Below are 15,986 nucleotides of genomic sequence, written 5' to 3'. Positions count from 1 at the left end.
CGAATAATTTGTAGTGGGCCTATAATATATTATAGCCTACAGTATTCACATTATATTGCTAAGTTGTATATTTTGCAGCTTAATAATAATATAATGATAGTATTAACTATAACTAATTATTATTGATATGAAAAAAATATATATATATTAACCTGATTTCCTATATTTTCACATTCAATTGGATTAATTTCAAGAATAAATTTGACAGTAAAGTTGGTCTGAGCCTCCCACAGAATCAGGCGGCCATGTTGTTTTTATAGCTTCATCTTTGGACTTTGAGATGAAACTGAAAAGAAGCCGTGAGACCTGAAGATGCTCAGAGCTGTGAACGCGACGGATGGTGCATACACTCTGAGGGAATTGTGTGGAAAAAAAAAAAAAATTTCCAGGCATGAAGCAAATTATCTAATTTTGAGTGTTAAGCTCAGCTAGAATTTATTGTAACACTGGGACTGAAATACACACAAATCATAATTACAGCCTGGGATTTTTTATTTTTTTTTATTAGAAAAAGTGTTAATCTACTGCCTCACTGAGTGAAAAAGAGCAAAGAATGATCTTGCTCTTCATCACGTTTTTTGGTCTCGTTCATTCTGGTAAGTATTACTTTTATAGTTTATAGATATAGGTTAATAATAAAGAAATATTAATGAAGCAAAAATAATTTCATATTATTTAGATGTTGAATGTTGAGTTTGTCTTCAGAATTAGATTATTGTGATTGAATTTAATTTTCAATTATTTCAGATGATTTTTTAAATTTGTATTTATTTATTTATTGGATTTGCATTCAACTAGAAGATTTCCATTATATTCATTAACAATTTTGGGGTGAATAACTGGATAAATGGATTCTACCCGCAGATTTCAATTTACATTGGCAATTCAATTTGACTTTTGAAGACTTTTGAGATGTCAGCCAATTTCCATTATGTTAGTAATTTAATTAAATAAATAAATAACCTTAAATTCTAAACCTTTAAAATGTAGGCTTTTTTTTTGTTTTTTTGTTTTTTTTTAAATAAATTAGAATTATTGTGAGGTACAGTCTACCAGCAGATTATCATTACATTGGCAAATTAGATGTGTTTAGGATTTCTTTTGGGGGTGGGGAAGATGGGGTGGGGTAAACAAAATTAAATGAAAAAGAAAATAGAGGGATTATTTTTTGGAAAATATTATTTTGGAAAATGTTGTTAAGGTTCTTAAAAAACAAACAAAAAAGAACCGGCAGGTTTCCATTACATTAGCAATTTTTCCCAATTTTTTTTACAACCTAGTCTACATAACATTTGGAAGACAGTTTATGTAGGTTGATAAACATCATTTGGATAATATTTCTTTATAAAATCAGCCTACTGTTGGTATTAAGTTATTTGTTTCCAAGTAACTGTTCTGTAAAATGTTTAACTAATCTTTTGTTAAACACATCAAACAACATCCCACATAACTGTGCTAAAGTATCCACTCAATTCCCAGCCAATATTCTTTATCTTTACGTCTTAATTTGCGATCCATGTGATTATTATTCTTTTTACAAGTCACTGCAACGTGACTAAGCAAATCCAGTCAAACATTAGCAGTGTTGTATTATTACTGCTGTCATTTGGATGCTTATATCATATGACTTTAGCTACTGTCATGGGACTTTTATGATGGACGTGTATCCTCTTCACACGGAATGGCTTTTCAAAATGACTGTGCATCCTGAGTGTATAAAATTTAACCTAGTCACACTCATGTAGTTCTTTATAAATATACTTTATAAAATCAGCCTCTTGTTGGTATCAAATTTTATTTGTTACGGAGAAAAAGTTCTGTAAAATATTTCATTAATCCAGGTCTTTTTTTAAACACAGCAAACAACATCCCACATAACAGTTCTAGAGTATCAGCCTCAGTTCAGCTATCCCGCTAACACTCAACCTCACACTAGCCAACATTCAACTCTAACAGCTAACACTCAACTAACTAGCCAACATTCAACTCTAACAGCTAACACTAAACTAACTAACCAACATTCAACTTGTTAACATTTAGCTAGTTCACATTTAATTCAGCTTGCAGGCTGAGTTCTGTGTTAGCCCGCAAGCTGAATTAAATGTTAACTAGCTAACACACAACTCAGCTAGTTCACTTTTAATTCTACTACCTAGCTAACATTCAACCCAGTCAGTTATGTAACTGTAGATAATAGCCAACTCAGTGAGATAACATTTAACTCAGCTGTCTAGCTAATACTCAACTCAGCTAAAGGTGACTTTTAACTCAACTCGCTAGCTAACATTTGACTCAGCTAGCCAGTGCCAGACTTAGATAGGTACAACTGTATTCAATTAACTAGTTAGAATTAATGTCAGGTAACTAGATAACATTTAACTTTGCTAGCAAACATCTCACTCAGCTAGCTAACACCAACCTCAGCTAGTAGCATTTAACTCAACTAGCTAGTTAACAACTAGTTAACTAGTCACTTAACTAGCTAAGATTCAAGTCTGCTAGATAGCTAACGTTCAACTTAGCAAGCTAATTAACATTTAATTCAGCTAGCGTTTACCTCAACTAATGAACTAATAATCACCTCAGTCAAGGAGCTAACTTTTAACTCGGCTAACTATCAAACATTTAACTCAAACAACTACCTCATATTTTACTAAACTAATACAAACTGATAGTTAAGTATCTATGTCTGTCTGTCTGTCTGTCTGTCTTTCCCTCTCTATGATGCTTTCTGTCTGCCTGTCTATTCTCCCTTTACTTATCTGTCTCGTTCTGTCTCCTCTCACTGTCTCTCTCTCTGTACACCTGTGTCTGTCTCCTTATCTGTCTGACTCTCTCTCTCTCTCTCTCTCTCTCTCTCTCTCTCTCTCTCTCTCTCTCTCTCTCCATGTCAGTACTGGGAGATTGTGAAACAGGATGGAGGGAGTACGAGGACAGGTGTTACTATTTCTCCACTGATACAAAGACATGGCATGAGGCTCTGGACGAGTGTCTGAGAAAAGGAAGTCATCTGATGAGCATCATGAACCTTCATGAGAGGGTGAGACAGGCAGAGGGTAGTGGAGTCTCATAATAAATTCTGAAACTCCAAACAAAAGTGGGGTGAGAGCCTGAAGGCTCTGGTGGTGTGGTGTATAAAACGTTGATAAACTTACTTTACGTTAATAAACTTAAAAGTAATAAACTGTGTGTGTATACATGTATTGCGTCCCCCCCCCAATAAAATCTCAAGGTTCTATGCCAAAAAATGTACAACTGAATTTATATCTGAAAATGCAGATCTAAGAATCTCAAACAGCATGATATAAAAAATATAAACATAGACAGCTAACTAACATTTACCTCAGTTAACTACCTAACATTTAACAGAACAAATAAGTCCCCTCACCAAACTAGCCAATATTTAACTAGGCCAATAAGCTATACATTTACCTCAGCTAACTATCTAAAATTTAACACATTGAAGAAGCTAATCGTCACCTCACCCAAAAGCTAACATATAACTCAGCTAATAATCTACATTTACCTCAGCTAAACATCTAATATTTAATTCACACAGCTAATTAAACGTTAACTCAGCTAATAATCTACATTTACCTCAGCTAAACATCTAATATTTAATTCACACAGCTAATTAAACGTTAACTCAGCTAATAATCTACATTCACCTCAGCTAAACATCTAATATTTAATTCACACAGCTAATTAACCGTTAACTCAGCTAATAATCTAAATTTAATTCAGCTAAACAACTAATGTTTAATTCACACAGCCAATTAACCGTTAACTCAGCTAATAATCTACATTCACCTCAGCTAAACATCTAATGTTCAACTCACAGAGCTAATTACCCTTTAACTCAGCTAATAAGTTACATTTACCTCAGCTAAACATCTCATTTGTAACTCACAAAGCTAATTACATCTTAAACATCTATATAAGCAGCTAACATTCAACCAAAGTACTTGCTCTCTCGAATTTAACTCGGCTAATAAACTAGTCATCTAACCAGCTAATAATAACGTCAGCTAACTTCAGGCTGTTCTGAACAGACCTATTTGATATTGTTTACTAAGGATATAATATAAAGTGTATATTAAGCGTGAATAAATTAGAAAATAAATAAGAATGTTTCCTTGTATTCCCGCTTTGTAGACGTGGGTCAGTTCACAGCTCGGCCACAATATATTCTGGATCGGCCTGAACGATATCGCCTCTGAGGGGAACTGGGAGTGGAGCGATGGCAACATTTATTATCCATACTTGGAGTAAGTATCTATCTGCACTCGTCCTGACACTTTATCTTTATCTTTTTTTTTTATACCTACAACGAAGACAACAGGAATTTGTATGGTGAAGGTTTTTTTGTAAGGAAATGTTAATTTACTGTTTATGGAAGGAGTCTCCAGTGTCAGCGCTTTGTAACAGTTGGATTCCCCTCTTTTTGATTATAGAATTTTTATTGAAAATTTACATTTTACATAACACCCCACCCAACAACCCCAACAAACAACCCCAGCCAAAACCAAAAGAAAGGGGGAAACAAAAAAAACAATAAACAAACAACCAGAGAGAAAAAACAAACACAAAAAAACAAACAAACAAACAAAAACAAAACAAAACAAAAAAACTAACAAACATAAAAACCCAAAACAACAACAACAACAAAAAAAAGGGGGGTAAAATGATCAGGAATTACAGTCCACCTCTCCTCAATCCACCACTAGGGTGCGTACATCATTGAAGTAGGTAATAAATTGTGCCCATTTTCCCAAAAATGAGTCACCCCTGCCTCTGATGTTGTACTTGATTTTTTCAAGTTTTAAAAAGAAGATTAAATCTTTAAGCCAGACTGATATAGAGGGGGGTTGTGGAGAGGTCCAAGACAACAGTATTCTGCACCGAGCAAGTAACGATGCAAACGGATTCCCCTCTTTTAACAGATAACAAGCTGCCGCTACTGTTAACACTCCAACGCGTTTACTTTTTATCCATTTATATTTACATTTAATGTCGTGGAATGTCTGGAAAGCTATCTCAATCTCTACGATTTCTTTGTCTAATAACAACACTGTGTTTTATCAGTTTATTATCAGATTAGATTATGTAGACGAGTCCCCGTGAATAAGCCGTTGCTATAAAACAGTAACATATTAGAACTAGCGCATTAATATAATATTTGACTTGAATTACGGCCAGAACCTTTGTCAGAGCAGCTGTTATGGAAAATTAATCAGTACATTATGAGCAGTCAGATTTAGGAATTGATCAGCGTTGTGGTATAAAATATAACTGTTAAGGTAGTTTTATTGTACAAATCTTGTAACTTACTTTACATATACAGTAAGTTATGGTTACTTTAAAAACATTATGTTAGTCATAATATGTACCAGACATTCAGTGTAATTCAAACATACGTACCTAAATGCTAGGTGTACTGTGAAGTAAAGTGCTTGCCAACTTCACACCATTTCGCTACCGTTTATAGGTACTGGAGACCGGGACAGCCAGATAACTATAATGACAACGAGGACTGTGGACAAGTGGAGGGGAACAGCAATGGCCGCTGGAACGATGAGCACTGCACAGCATCACGGCAGTACATCTGCAAACGAGACAACCGTATGTTACATTTCGAACACCGTGAAAGATGTAGATATAAGGGTTCGAACGCTTTACTAGCTTTTATTCATAGGTCACATTTATCATTTTTATATTTTATTAGAAGTTTTTACGTTTTTAAATGCCTTAAAACACTTTATGTCGAATCCCTCTACTTTCTTTGTAACAAGTTTCTAGAGCATAAATATGATAGTAGTACCAGCTGAAATGCAAACATCATGTTTATAATGTTTTAATACATTATTTTTTCTATCGTAACAATTTACACAAGGAATCATAAAACTTTTGTTATAATTTTAAATGTAACTATGAACGAATTTAAAAAATGATGTCGGTGTTTAATAAGTTTAAACAACAAAAAAAATCTCAGTAGTTACTTTGTTTCAGGCTATGTTTGACATTTTTCTTGCCCAGAATTTAGTTCCACCACATGCCAGTCTGCTCAAAGCGGCTCAGCTTTGCCTCTTTAAAAAGAAAAAATAAATAAATAAACTTAGCTAATAAGGCATAGCTAGTTTTAACAAAAACATGGCTCGTTGATATTTGTGTAATTGTTAGGGGGCTTTAAAAATTACAAACCGCTTCTTTAAAAAAAAATATATATATATATATATATATATATATATATATATATATATATATATATATATATATATATATATATATAAGGTCCAAAGGGGCCCAAAGGTCACTTTTAGGTTTTTCAGGTTTGATTATTTTTAATACTTTCAAATAACAATCACAGCGCTACGTTCGTTCTCGAGCTGTTGTTCTTTTCTTTCTCTGTTTGTAGCAAATCCTCCTGTGTTGTGTGACATGGCAAATCAATGGGAACAATTTGGTTCTAACTGCTACAAACTACACCACACACTGAGGAAGAGCTGGATCTCTGCCCGGAGTGAGTGTTTGAAGGAGGGAGCTGACTTAGTGTCCATCGAATCAGCAGAAGAGGAGCAGTACGTCTTAGGTCTGGATCCGTCCACGTATGACCTGTGGCTCGGCTACTCCACCCTGGTGAGGGTCTCCTTTATTTACTTAGCTAAAAAAGAATTACATGCTGGCTATAAATGAGTGTGAGATTCCTATAGAAACTGTAAAGCTTATACATTGTTCAATTCAATTCAATTCAATTTTATTTGTATAGCACTTTTTACAATAGACATTGTCTCAAAGCAGCTTTACAGAAATATCAACATGGTATACAGATATTAAAGGTGCGAATTTATCCCAACTGAGCAAGCCACTGAGTGGTGACGGTGGCAAGGAAAAACTCCCTAAGATGTTTTAAGAGGAAGAAACCTTGAGAGGAACCCGACTCAGAAGGGAACCCATCCTCATCTGGGTAACAACAGATAGTGTGAAAAAGTTCATTATGGATTTACATGAAGTCTGTATGGCCTTAGGAGCAGCCGTAGTCCCAGCAGTCTGGAATTAAAGAAGATTTGAGCTCCATCCAGAGGCAGAAAGGATCTGGATCTCTAGTATCTCCATAAATTCGTGTGGGGCTCGGCGAAAGGAGAGAGGGAGAAAAAAGATAATTATGACTGCAAAGTAGTAGAACAGAATCTAGTCAGGGTAGGCTTGAGTAAACAAATACGTTTTAAGCCTAGACTTAAACACTGAGACTGTGTCTGAGTCTTGTTAAGTTGTTAGTGACTGGACCATGAGTATGCACAGTCCACATTTCTCTTCTACAATGTGAAGGGATTTACATAGGGGCACATATTTCCTCTTCACTCAAATCAACTGTCTTTGATGCAAGTTCATTCTTTGGCAGAAATGCACCTCAATATCCTGTCAAGTTCAGCCAAACAGCACCACGTTCAGTTGGTCTGATGCAGCTACCTTCAGCTACACACACTGGGCTCAAGAGCAGCCTGATCTCACGTAAGACAGCACATCATCATGATCCACAACTAATCATTTTAATAATCACTTTATTAACCTAGCACATTTAAGCTGTTAAAAAGCAAGAAAACAAAAACACTGCAAGGTGTTTGCAAAGAAAGAATGGAATGGAAATGGAGGAATCTTTAAAAATAAAGGTCTGTGCTATATTAAGTTTAAAGTTTTTATATATTTTAGCATGTATGAACCATTTGGGAACAGAACTACTCCTTTGTAAGGAATAATCTTTTGGAAATTATGGAGAATTTCTTGAAATAGTATTGAAGGGATTGAACAATGAATGTAAAAGAGAAAGTAAGAAGGGACAGTTTTATTATTTATTTATTTATTTCAAAACACTACATTAGAACATTCCAGTATGAAAGGTTTTAGATTCATAATTCAGAAGATGGAGGTATGGGTGAAAATCAGTGTTGCAGAATTATTGAGGAATGTTTATGAAAATTGTGAACACTCCCAAAGTCTACTCTTAAATATCTTAACATAACATTGATTAAAAACAAACAAATAAATACATCAATTTCACGGAAATAAAATGTTACTTCAACTATTACTACTTCTACTACTACTACTATTACTGCCACTATTACGACTACTACTAATAATAATAGTATTAGTATTACTGCCACTACTATTACTACTATTATTACTGCCACTACTACTACTACTAATAATAATAATAGTATTAGTACTACTGCCAGTACTATTACTACTATTATTACTGCCACTACTACTACTACTACTAATAATAATAGTATTAGTACTACTGCCAGTACTATTACTACTATTATTACTGCCACTACTACTACTAATAATAATAATAGTATTAGTATTACACGCATGGCTTAGTGCGTGTACCTCACACCTCCAGCGTCCGGGGTTCGATTCCCGCCGGACACACATGGTCCCGCCGGGCCATGTGTGTGCGGATGTGTGTTTGCATGTTCTCCCCGTGCTGCGGGGGTTTCCTCCCCCAGTCCAAAGACATGCATGGTAGGCTGATTGGCTTGTCTAAAGTGTATGTGATGGACTGGCATACACACATATGAATGTGTATGTGATGGACTGGCACCCTGTCCAGGGTGTACCCCGCCTTGTGCCCGATGCTCCCTGGGATAGGCTCCAGGTTCCCCTGCGACCCTGAAAAGGAGTAAGTGGTTGAAGATGGATGGATGGTTGAAGTGGTTGACAATGGATGGATTATTACTGCCACTACAATTACTACTAGTATTACTGCCACTACTACTACTACTAATAATAATAAAAATAGTATTAGTATTACTGCCACTACTATTACTACTACTAATAATAATAGTATTAGAATTACTGCCAGTACTACTACTAGCTTCTACTATTATATTTTATAATGATCCACCCTGACTTTTACACCAGGTGTTTAAATGTTTTTAACGTTTGTGCTGTGTTGTGTTTAACAGCGATAAGCAGAACGGCCTGTGCGCTGGTCTCATCAAGTCAGGAGATGTTTACGGGAAGTGGAGGACTCACCTGTGTCGCTCTGAACATCCATACGCATGCAAGAAGGCTTTAAACAGTGAGTAGCATGCTGGTATTATCATTGTCTCGTGATGAGTAACTGTATACAGTATTCTATCATTAACACACTGATTGTGCCTGTCTGTAGCCATTTGCCCGCTCGGCTGGATGAGCTTTAAAGGGAGCTGCTATTTGGTGGTGTCCAACAGCCATCTGATGACCAGCTGGCACGAGGCTCTGACCAGATGCAGCAGCATGGAAGCCAACCTTCTGACCATCAAAAAGTGCGCACGGACGTTACCGAACTCAATTCGTTACAGAACTGGAATGATAATTTGTTCGATTTTGATCATTGTGCTTAATAGCTCACTGAAGTCTGTTGTCGTTTCTAGTGAAGAGGAGCAATACTTCATCAACGCTATGCTTCCCGACCTCCACCAGGTCGACATTCCAAACGTCTGGCTCGGAGTTTCAGGTATCCGAAACTGACATTATACACTCTGTACTGTCTGTTTAGAGAAGAACTGCTTTACTAAATGATATGTTTTCAGTTTTTTTTTTACACAACATAAGGGATATATTAAAATAAAAATGTACATTTTTTCAAAAGTTTAATCTGTTTTAACATTAAGATTCCCAAATCCCAATCCTTAAAGTGTTTTGTTCATCTCATACCAATGCAATTACAGAACAAAATGTCGTGCTTTTTATTTGGATATAGTTACATGTAATGGTTTGGAACGCCCAAGAATCGAGTAACGTTAAAGCAGAGATTAAAAAAAGCTGCAAAGTAAACTCCTGTACTAACTGTTCCAATCAACTGACATTGGAGACTCCTTCCTTCTTTAAATCTGTTTATCATTAGGTTTAGTTTGCATGGTTATGGGAGTACCATAGCATACATAAGTGAATTAGCTGTTACTATAGAAACGCTAATGTATTATGAACAAGTGTATTAGAACTTATTAGAAGTAACATCCTGAGGAATAAACATATGCCGTGACTCTCTTGTCATTTTATGAATTTGCTGATTGGTCAAATAAAAAAAAAAACTGAGTGAAAAGGAAAGGGTTTAAAATCATTTAAATTTAAATACGTTTAATTTAGTTTTATTGTTAATGACTTTTCTGTTCGTGTCCTCAGATATGGACCAGGACGGCACATTTCGATGGGTGGATAAGACAAATATCGAGTTTTCCAACTGGAGCCCTAATTTCCCGAGGAACACAGATAAGTTGTGGGACTGTGGACAGATTTACACAGGTGAGCGAGAGAGAGAGAGATTCACATTTGCTAAGGAAAACTGTAGGTCTTTAAAAAAAAAAAAGGACAATACTCACAGATTGCTCACTTAAAGCAGCAGTATGTTACATTTGGATATTGAGGGATTTGGAGACCTCTCAGGCCGAAATATGTCACTGCAAGCACTTTTTGAAGGAACATTTTTATAATATCAGCTGGCACACAAATGGTGCACAAATTGTATTCAGTTTGAGCGCCAGACAAAATCTGAACGTAGAAGTCTGAAAAACCTTCATGGCTAACAGAAAAATGTTACATACTGCAGCTTTAAATCGGTTTTAGAAGGTGCAGGTACAACACCTGTGTCTGTGTTTGTGCACAGGGAATTATGCTGGGAAATGGGAGACAGCAAACTGCTTTAAGGTCCAGGCGTACATCTGTAAGCTGTTGGGGGGTCAGAACGTGAAACCTACAGCTGCTCCGGGTAAGAACTCGACTGGTAACGTGAGAAATAATCAGCACGGACTTTAAGGCTGATAATGAACATGGGATAAACCTCTGTCTGTCTCTCCCTCTGCATCTGTCTTACTCTGTTTCGCTCTCTCTCTCTCTCTCTTTCTTTCTCTCTGTCTTTCTCTGCTCGACTTACTCTCTTTTTCATCTCTCTGTCATTTTGATTGACTCTTTTTCTCTCTGTTTTTCTGTCTGTCTTTCTACTTGTTCTGCTCGTCTGTTTCGTTCCGGCCTTACTCTATTTTACTGTTTCTTTTATCTCTCTGTCTTTGTTCTTGTCTTGTGTGTCTTACGCTAATTATTCACCTGTCTGTCTGTCTGTTTCTTTCTCTCTCTATATATACTATGTTTTCCTTTTTTTTGTCCCTCTGTTTTTCTCTGTCTGTCTCTGTCATTTTGTTTGTCTGTCTTGCTCTATCCATTTTGCTTTTTCTCTCTGTTTCTCTCTCTGGAGCCCCCGTTTATTCATCTCTGTCTCTCTTTCTCTTTCTGTCTCTATTTTTCTCCTTTTCTCTCCGTTTTTCTCAGTCTGACTCTCGCTCTCTACTTGTCTTACTCATCTGTATAGTTCCTGTCTTACTCTATTTTACTATTTCTTTTAACTGTTGTCTTTGTTCTCGTCTTGTGTGTGACTTACTCTATACACTATTTCACCTGTCTCTCTTTTGCTCTGTTTTTTATTCTGTTTTTTCACTGTCCCTTTGTTTTTCTCTGTCTATCCCTCTCTCTATATGTTCGTGTTTTCTGTCTGTCTGCTCTATCAATTTTGTTTTTTTCTTTCTGTTTCTCTCGCCCCCTTTGTCTCATTCTTTTATCCCCCGGTTCCTTGTCTCCATCTCTCTTTCTCTCTCTGTCTCTGTTTTTCTGTCTCTCTGTTTTCTCTCAGCTTCCCTTTTTGTCCTTTACCCTCTGTGTCTCTCTCTGTACCTGTCCCCTCTTTTTCTTAATCTGTCTGTCTCCCTCTTCATTACTCTCTTATTCTTACTCTCTTTTTCATGTTTTTCTTTTTTCATCTGCCTTTATCTGTGTGTCTTACTCTTATTCTCTCTCTCTCTCTCCAGCTGTCTTTACCCTATTTCTTTCTCTGTTGACCTTCTGTGTTTCTGTGTCAATGCCTCTTTTCTGTCTTCTGTCTGTCTCTCTCTCACTGTCTGTTGCTGTTTTTTCTGTCTTGTTTTATCCATTTTGTTATTTCTCTCTTTCTCTGTGTCAGCTTTTGTCTCTCTATCTCTTTTTTTTTGTCTTACAGCCCCCTCTCTCTTTCTCTTTTATGATGCTTTATTGTATATAAATTACATAATAATTACAAAGTAATATTGTAAACCAATAATATAAACCAGTGTTAAATAATAAAGGAAAATGATTCAATGAAACTGTTACATCTCTATGTCTTTATCCTTCTCTCTTTTCTATATGTTATACCGGTTTCTCTCTCTCTCTCTCTCTCTCTCTCTCTCTCTCTCTCTCGCTCCAGAATTTCACTGTGATCAGGGATATCTTCTCTACGGGGATTATTGCTATCACTTTGAGAGTGAATCGGTTAAAACGTGGCAGGACGCTGAAAACTATTGTGTCTCCCAGAACGGACACCTGGCGAGCATCCACAACCAGGAGACAGTCAGCTTCATAACAGGTGAGCGACAGACAGCTGAGCGTCGAGATATCCTTTCTATCTCATGCATATTATTCATCATTAATCAGATTATCAATTGAAGCAAGTGTGAGACTTGGGCATGAACTGTTTTTCTTGGGAGCATGTGTTAGCTCTTAGCGGGTGGGATTTGGCTATGACTAAAGTGGAAAAAACTGGTGTTAAACTCATGACCTTGTGGTTCATATTTCAAACTTTTGCTGATCTGCTTTGTTTTGTTTGTTATGGTTTATTCTGTGTTCTGTTTATTTTTTCTTTCTTAAGCTCACATTACCAGAGCTTCCTGGATCGGACTTAATGACATCCAGCAAGAGGGGAACTTTAAATGGTCTGACGGAACGCCTTCCGTACGTAACACTCCTTAAAAGTCCTTCAAAATGTCCTTGAAGTAAACGTTCTCATTTTAACCCTAACGCATAGCCATAAAACAACGTTAAATATTTACGTCCACGTTTTAGTTGTTTTTCTGTTTGTTTGTTTGTTTATAAAACATCTTTATTCTTTTTTTTTTACTGTATATCTATTTTTTATACGATATTTGTTCTTATGAAACAAATACATTAAGACTTCTTCAATAAATTCTCTTACACCACAGCGCTGTTGAATTCATTTTCTATAACATCAGCTCGGACAAAAGTATAGCTACAAACCGCAGGTTTAATTTAATGCGCTCGTTCTGATAAATAATTGTTTCTATAGCAACATAGCACAAATGATTATTTTCTCCGTTTAACGTTCATGGAAGGAGTCTCCAGTGTCAGTGCTTTGTGACAGTCAGACGTAAAGCTGTAACTTTTTCCAAGATGGCTGGATGATTCGAGTTGTGTTTTGCGATTTCTCAGTAACAAGCTACGTGTTTTATTTTTATTTTTAAACTCCAAGAGTCACTATAAAATAAACGATAACAGGAACTTACTTGTTCTGCAGATGTTCCACAACATTAACTGCAACTTTAAGCAAATAAAAAGTATTACGTGTTGTTCTTTTTAACGAATAAGGATTTTAACCTTGGCAAATTGCTGTGGTGTGAGAGGAATAAAACACTTCTGGATATATTTTTATTATATAAAAATAATCAACTTTAGAGTGATAACAGTAACTCTGCTTCATCACACCGCCCCGTCACTGATTATCTAACAGTAACAGTATACCCTGTCGTATTTTGCTTAATTTCTTGCACGATTTCTGGTTTGCTGTGTGCAGGAGTTCTTGCCGTGGGGTGAGGGACAGCCGGATAACTGGAACGACGAGGACTGTGTGCAAATCCGTGGCACGGAGCACTTCGAGACAGGAAAATTCAACGATATACAGTGCTCTAACACCTACCCGTTCATCTGCCAGAAAGGTGAAACATGAGTGCTCTTCTAAAGCGGTGTAAAGCTGTGCTCAATCCATGTGAATGCGTTAGTCTTTATAAACATTATTTACGATCAGAGTGGCACGATCTTCATCTACTCTTTTCAAAAGGATGATTTTCCTTTATCTTTCTTATTTTTAATCACACAATATTATCTGTATTTACAAATTTCAATAAAAAGTCTGAATATATTGTCATCTGCAACACTTTCAGCTTTCCGGAAATGTTTCATTATATTATTAAATATAAGTTTTATAATATTCAGACTAATGTGATGTTTTGATGACTTCAGGTAAAGGTGTTGGTCCTCCACCAGTTCCACCCACCTCCGGACCAGGTACGAGTTTCTCTCTCCTTCTCCTTCTTTTTTTAAAAATTGTATTTCATTTTCAAATTTACTTTTACTGCAGTCTTATTGTTAAACAGTCGTGCTAATGAAATACCGCCCCCCCTCTTTCTCTCTGTCTCTCTCTCTCTGTCTCTCTCTCTCTCTCTCTCTCTCTCTCTCTCTCTCTCTCTGTCAGGTTGGAATGAGAAGTGTGGTTCGTGGATTCCTGACCCCTTTAATGATTACTGCTATCACATTATTCCATTCTCCCTGCGAAAGTGGGCTGAGGCTCGTGCTGACTGTGTGTATCAGGGAGGTGACCTTGCCAGCATCACTGAGCCCTTTGAGCAGGGCTTCATTCAGGGTATGCACACATATACACACACACACTCACTCATTGCTGCTTTCATTTGTACATTACTGTATGTATGGCCTCAGTGACACGGCAACGCTTCCATATATGGATTCAGTGACATTCTCACATTTTCATATATGGTCTCACTCACATGCCCACATTTCTATATATGACCTTATGGTTAAGCCCACGTTTCCAAATATCGCTGACTTGCTGACATGCCCACATTTCCATACATGGCCTTAATGATAAACTTACATTTCCATATATGGATTTTGTGATATACCCATGTATCTATATATGAACTCACTGACATGCCAACATTTCTATATATGGCCTTATGGTTAAGCCCAGATTTCCATATATGGACTCACTGACATTCCCGCATTTCTATATACGGCCTTAAGGTTAAGCCCAGATTTCCATATATAGATTTAGTGACATGCCCACCCAAATTTCCATATATGGCCTTAGTGATACAGACTGTTTGACTGTCGTAGACCAAATAAAAATTTGATTTTTAAAACCTTTATATAAAAGTATTAGTATGCCAAAACTGGTCATGTTAGAGCCTATTGCATAAAGCATTTTACTTTGATCTTATTTATTTATTCATTTATCTTTTTGTTCGGCAGCTCAAATCCAGTCGATTCCCTCGGGCGTGTCTCTGTGGATCGGAGCTCACGACTCTGTCACAGAGGGAGGATGGGAGTGGATGGACAGATCTCCCTTCCGTTATATTAACTGGTCTCCAGGTGAGATGGAGAGAGAATATATAAAAATCAATCATCAAATAATATCGCATAACCAACACAGTCTGACCCATACCAAGTCACATGACCTGAGCTGGATTAAAATATCTGCATGGTTAAGGTTTGGTACCTTTGGCGAAAGATTTCCTCTTCAGTTAGAGGGAGAGTGTATAAAGCAGTCCTCCTTCGGCCATGTCACGTTGGCTTGTTGTTCCAGGGAACCCGGATGATTACGACGGTGAGGACTGCCTCTCCATCTACATCAACAGCGGCCTGTGGAACGACGACAACTGCGATCATCGCCGAGGCTACATCTGCAAACGCCGCGGTACTGAAACGTACACTTGCATGTGATCCTTAGTGTACTTAATACTTAGACGAAGTTTAATGAATTTAAAAATACCCCATACTCTTCTATTTTCTTTATGAATTTGAGGGGTTTTTTTTAAGGTTATTGAAAATAAGTAATTTTGTGAATAGATAGCATGAATTTCGCAAAAATAAAATCTAAAAAAAACCAAAAAACAACTAATAAAATAAAAAATAAATAAGTAAATAAATAATTAAATATTATGATCCACAAATAAGTGATTCAGTAAATATTCACAAGAATATAAAACGAGATGCAGGAACCAGTTCATAAATATATTTGTGCTGCAGAAACACGTTTATTTCTGGAAGTGCATTTATGCATCACGTGGCACGTGTATGACCCGCCCACATTACTCAGAACCAATCAGATTTGAGCTTTACATGCGCTGTAG

The 15,986-nt window shown here is 36.5% G+C and overlaps 1 protein-coding gene across 3 annotated transcripts in view; it reads left to right on the top strand.

Moving 5' to 3' along the window:
* The first annotated feature begins 431 nt into the window (after positions 1-431).
* LOC128621982 (macrophage mannose receptor 1) overlaps positions 432-15,986 on the top strand; it is a 35,726-nt gene continuing 20,171 nt past the window's right edge. For all 3 annotated transcript variants that reach the window (XM_053648078.1, XM_053648077.1, XM_053648076.1), the window contains exons 1-18: positions 432-596; positions 2,895-3,040; positions 4,156-4,268; positions 5,489-5,622; positions 6,416-6,636; positions 7,400-7,509; positions 8,967-9,082; positions 9,173-9,308; positions 9,417-9,499; positions 10,168-10,287; positions 10,649-10,750; positions 12,254-12,412; positions 12,695-12,777; positions 13,634-13,775; positions 14,080-14,124; positions 14,312-14,479; positions 15,106-15,225; positions 15,440-15,550. In XM_053648078.1, coding sequence (XP_053504053.1) covers positions 554-596; positions 2,895-3,040; positions 4,156-4,268; positions 5,489-5,622; positions 6,416-6,636; positions 7,400-7,509; positions 8,967-9,082; positions 9,173-9,308; positions 9,417-9,499; positions 10,168-10,287; positions 10,649-10,750; positions 12,254-12,412; positions 12,695-12,777; positions 13,634-13,775; positions 14,080-14,124; positions 14,312-14,479; positions 15,106-15,225; positions 15,440-15,550 — 2,152 coding nt within the window. In that variant the 5' untranslated portion in view covers positions 432-553. The remainder of the gene's footprint in view (positions 597-2,894; positions 3,041-4,155; positions 4,269-5,488; positions 5,623-6,415; positions 6,637-7,399; positions 7,510-8,966; positions 9,083-9,172; positions 9,309-9,416; positions 9,500-10,167; positions 10,288-10,648; positions 10,751-12,253; positions 12,413-12,694; positions 12,778-13,633; positions 13,776-14,079; positions 14,125-14,311; positions 14,480-15,105; positions 15,226-15,439; positions 15,551-15,986) is intronic.

Source organism: Ictalurus furcatus, chromosome 18 (genome assembly GCF_023375685.1).
Source record: "Ictalurus furcatus strain D&B chromosome 18, Billie_1.0, whole genome shotgun sequence".
In the NCBI taxonomy this organism is placed as follows: domain Eukaryota; kingdom Metazoa; phylum Chordata; class Actinopteri; order Siluriformes; family Ictaluridae; genus Ictalurus; species Ictalurus furcatus.
Note: the sequence above shows the minus strand (reverse complement) of the source record. Positions and strands in the feature narration are given on the sequence as shown.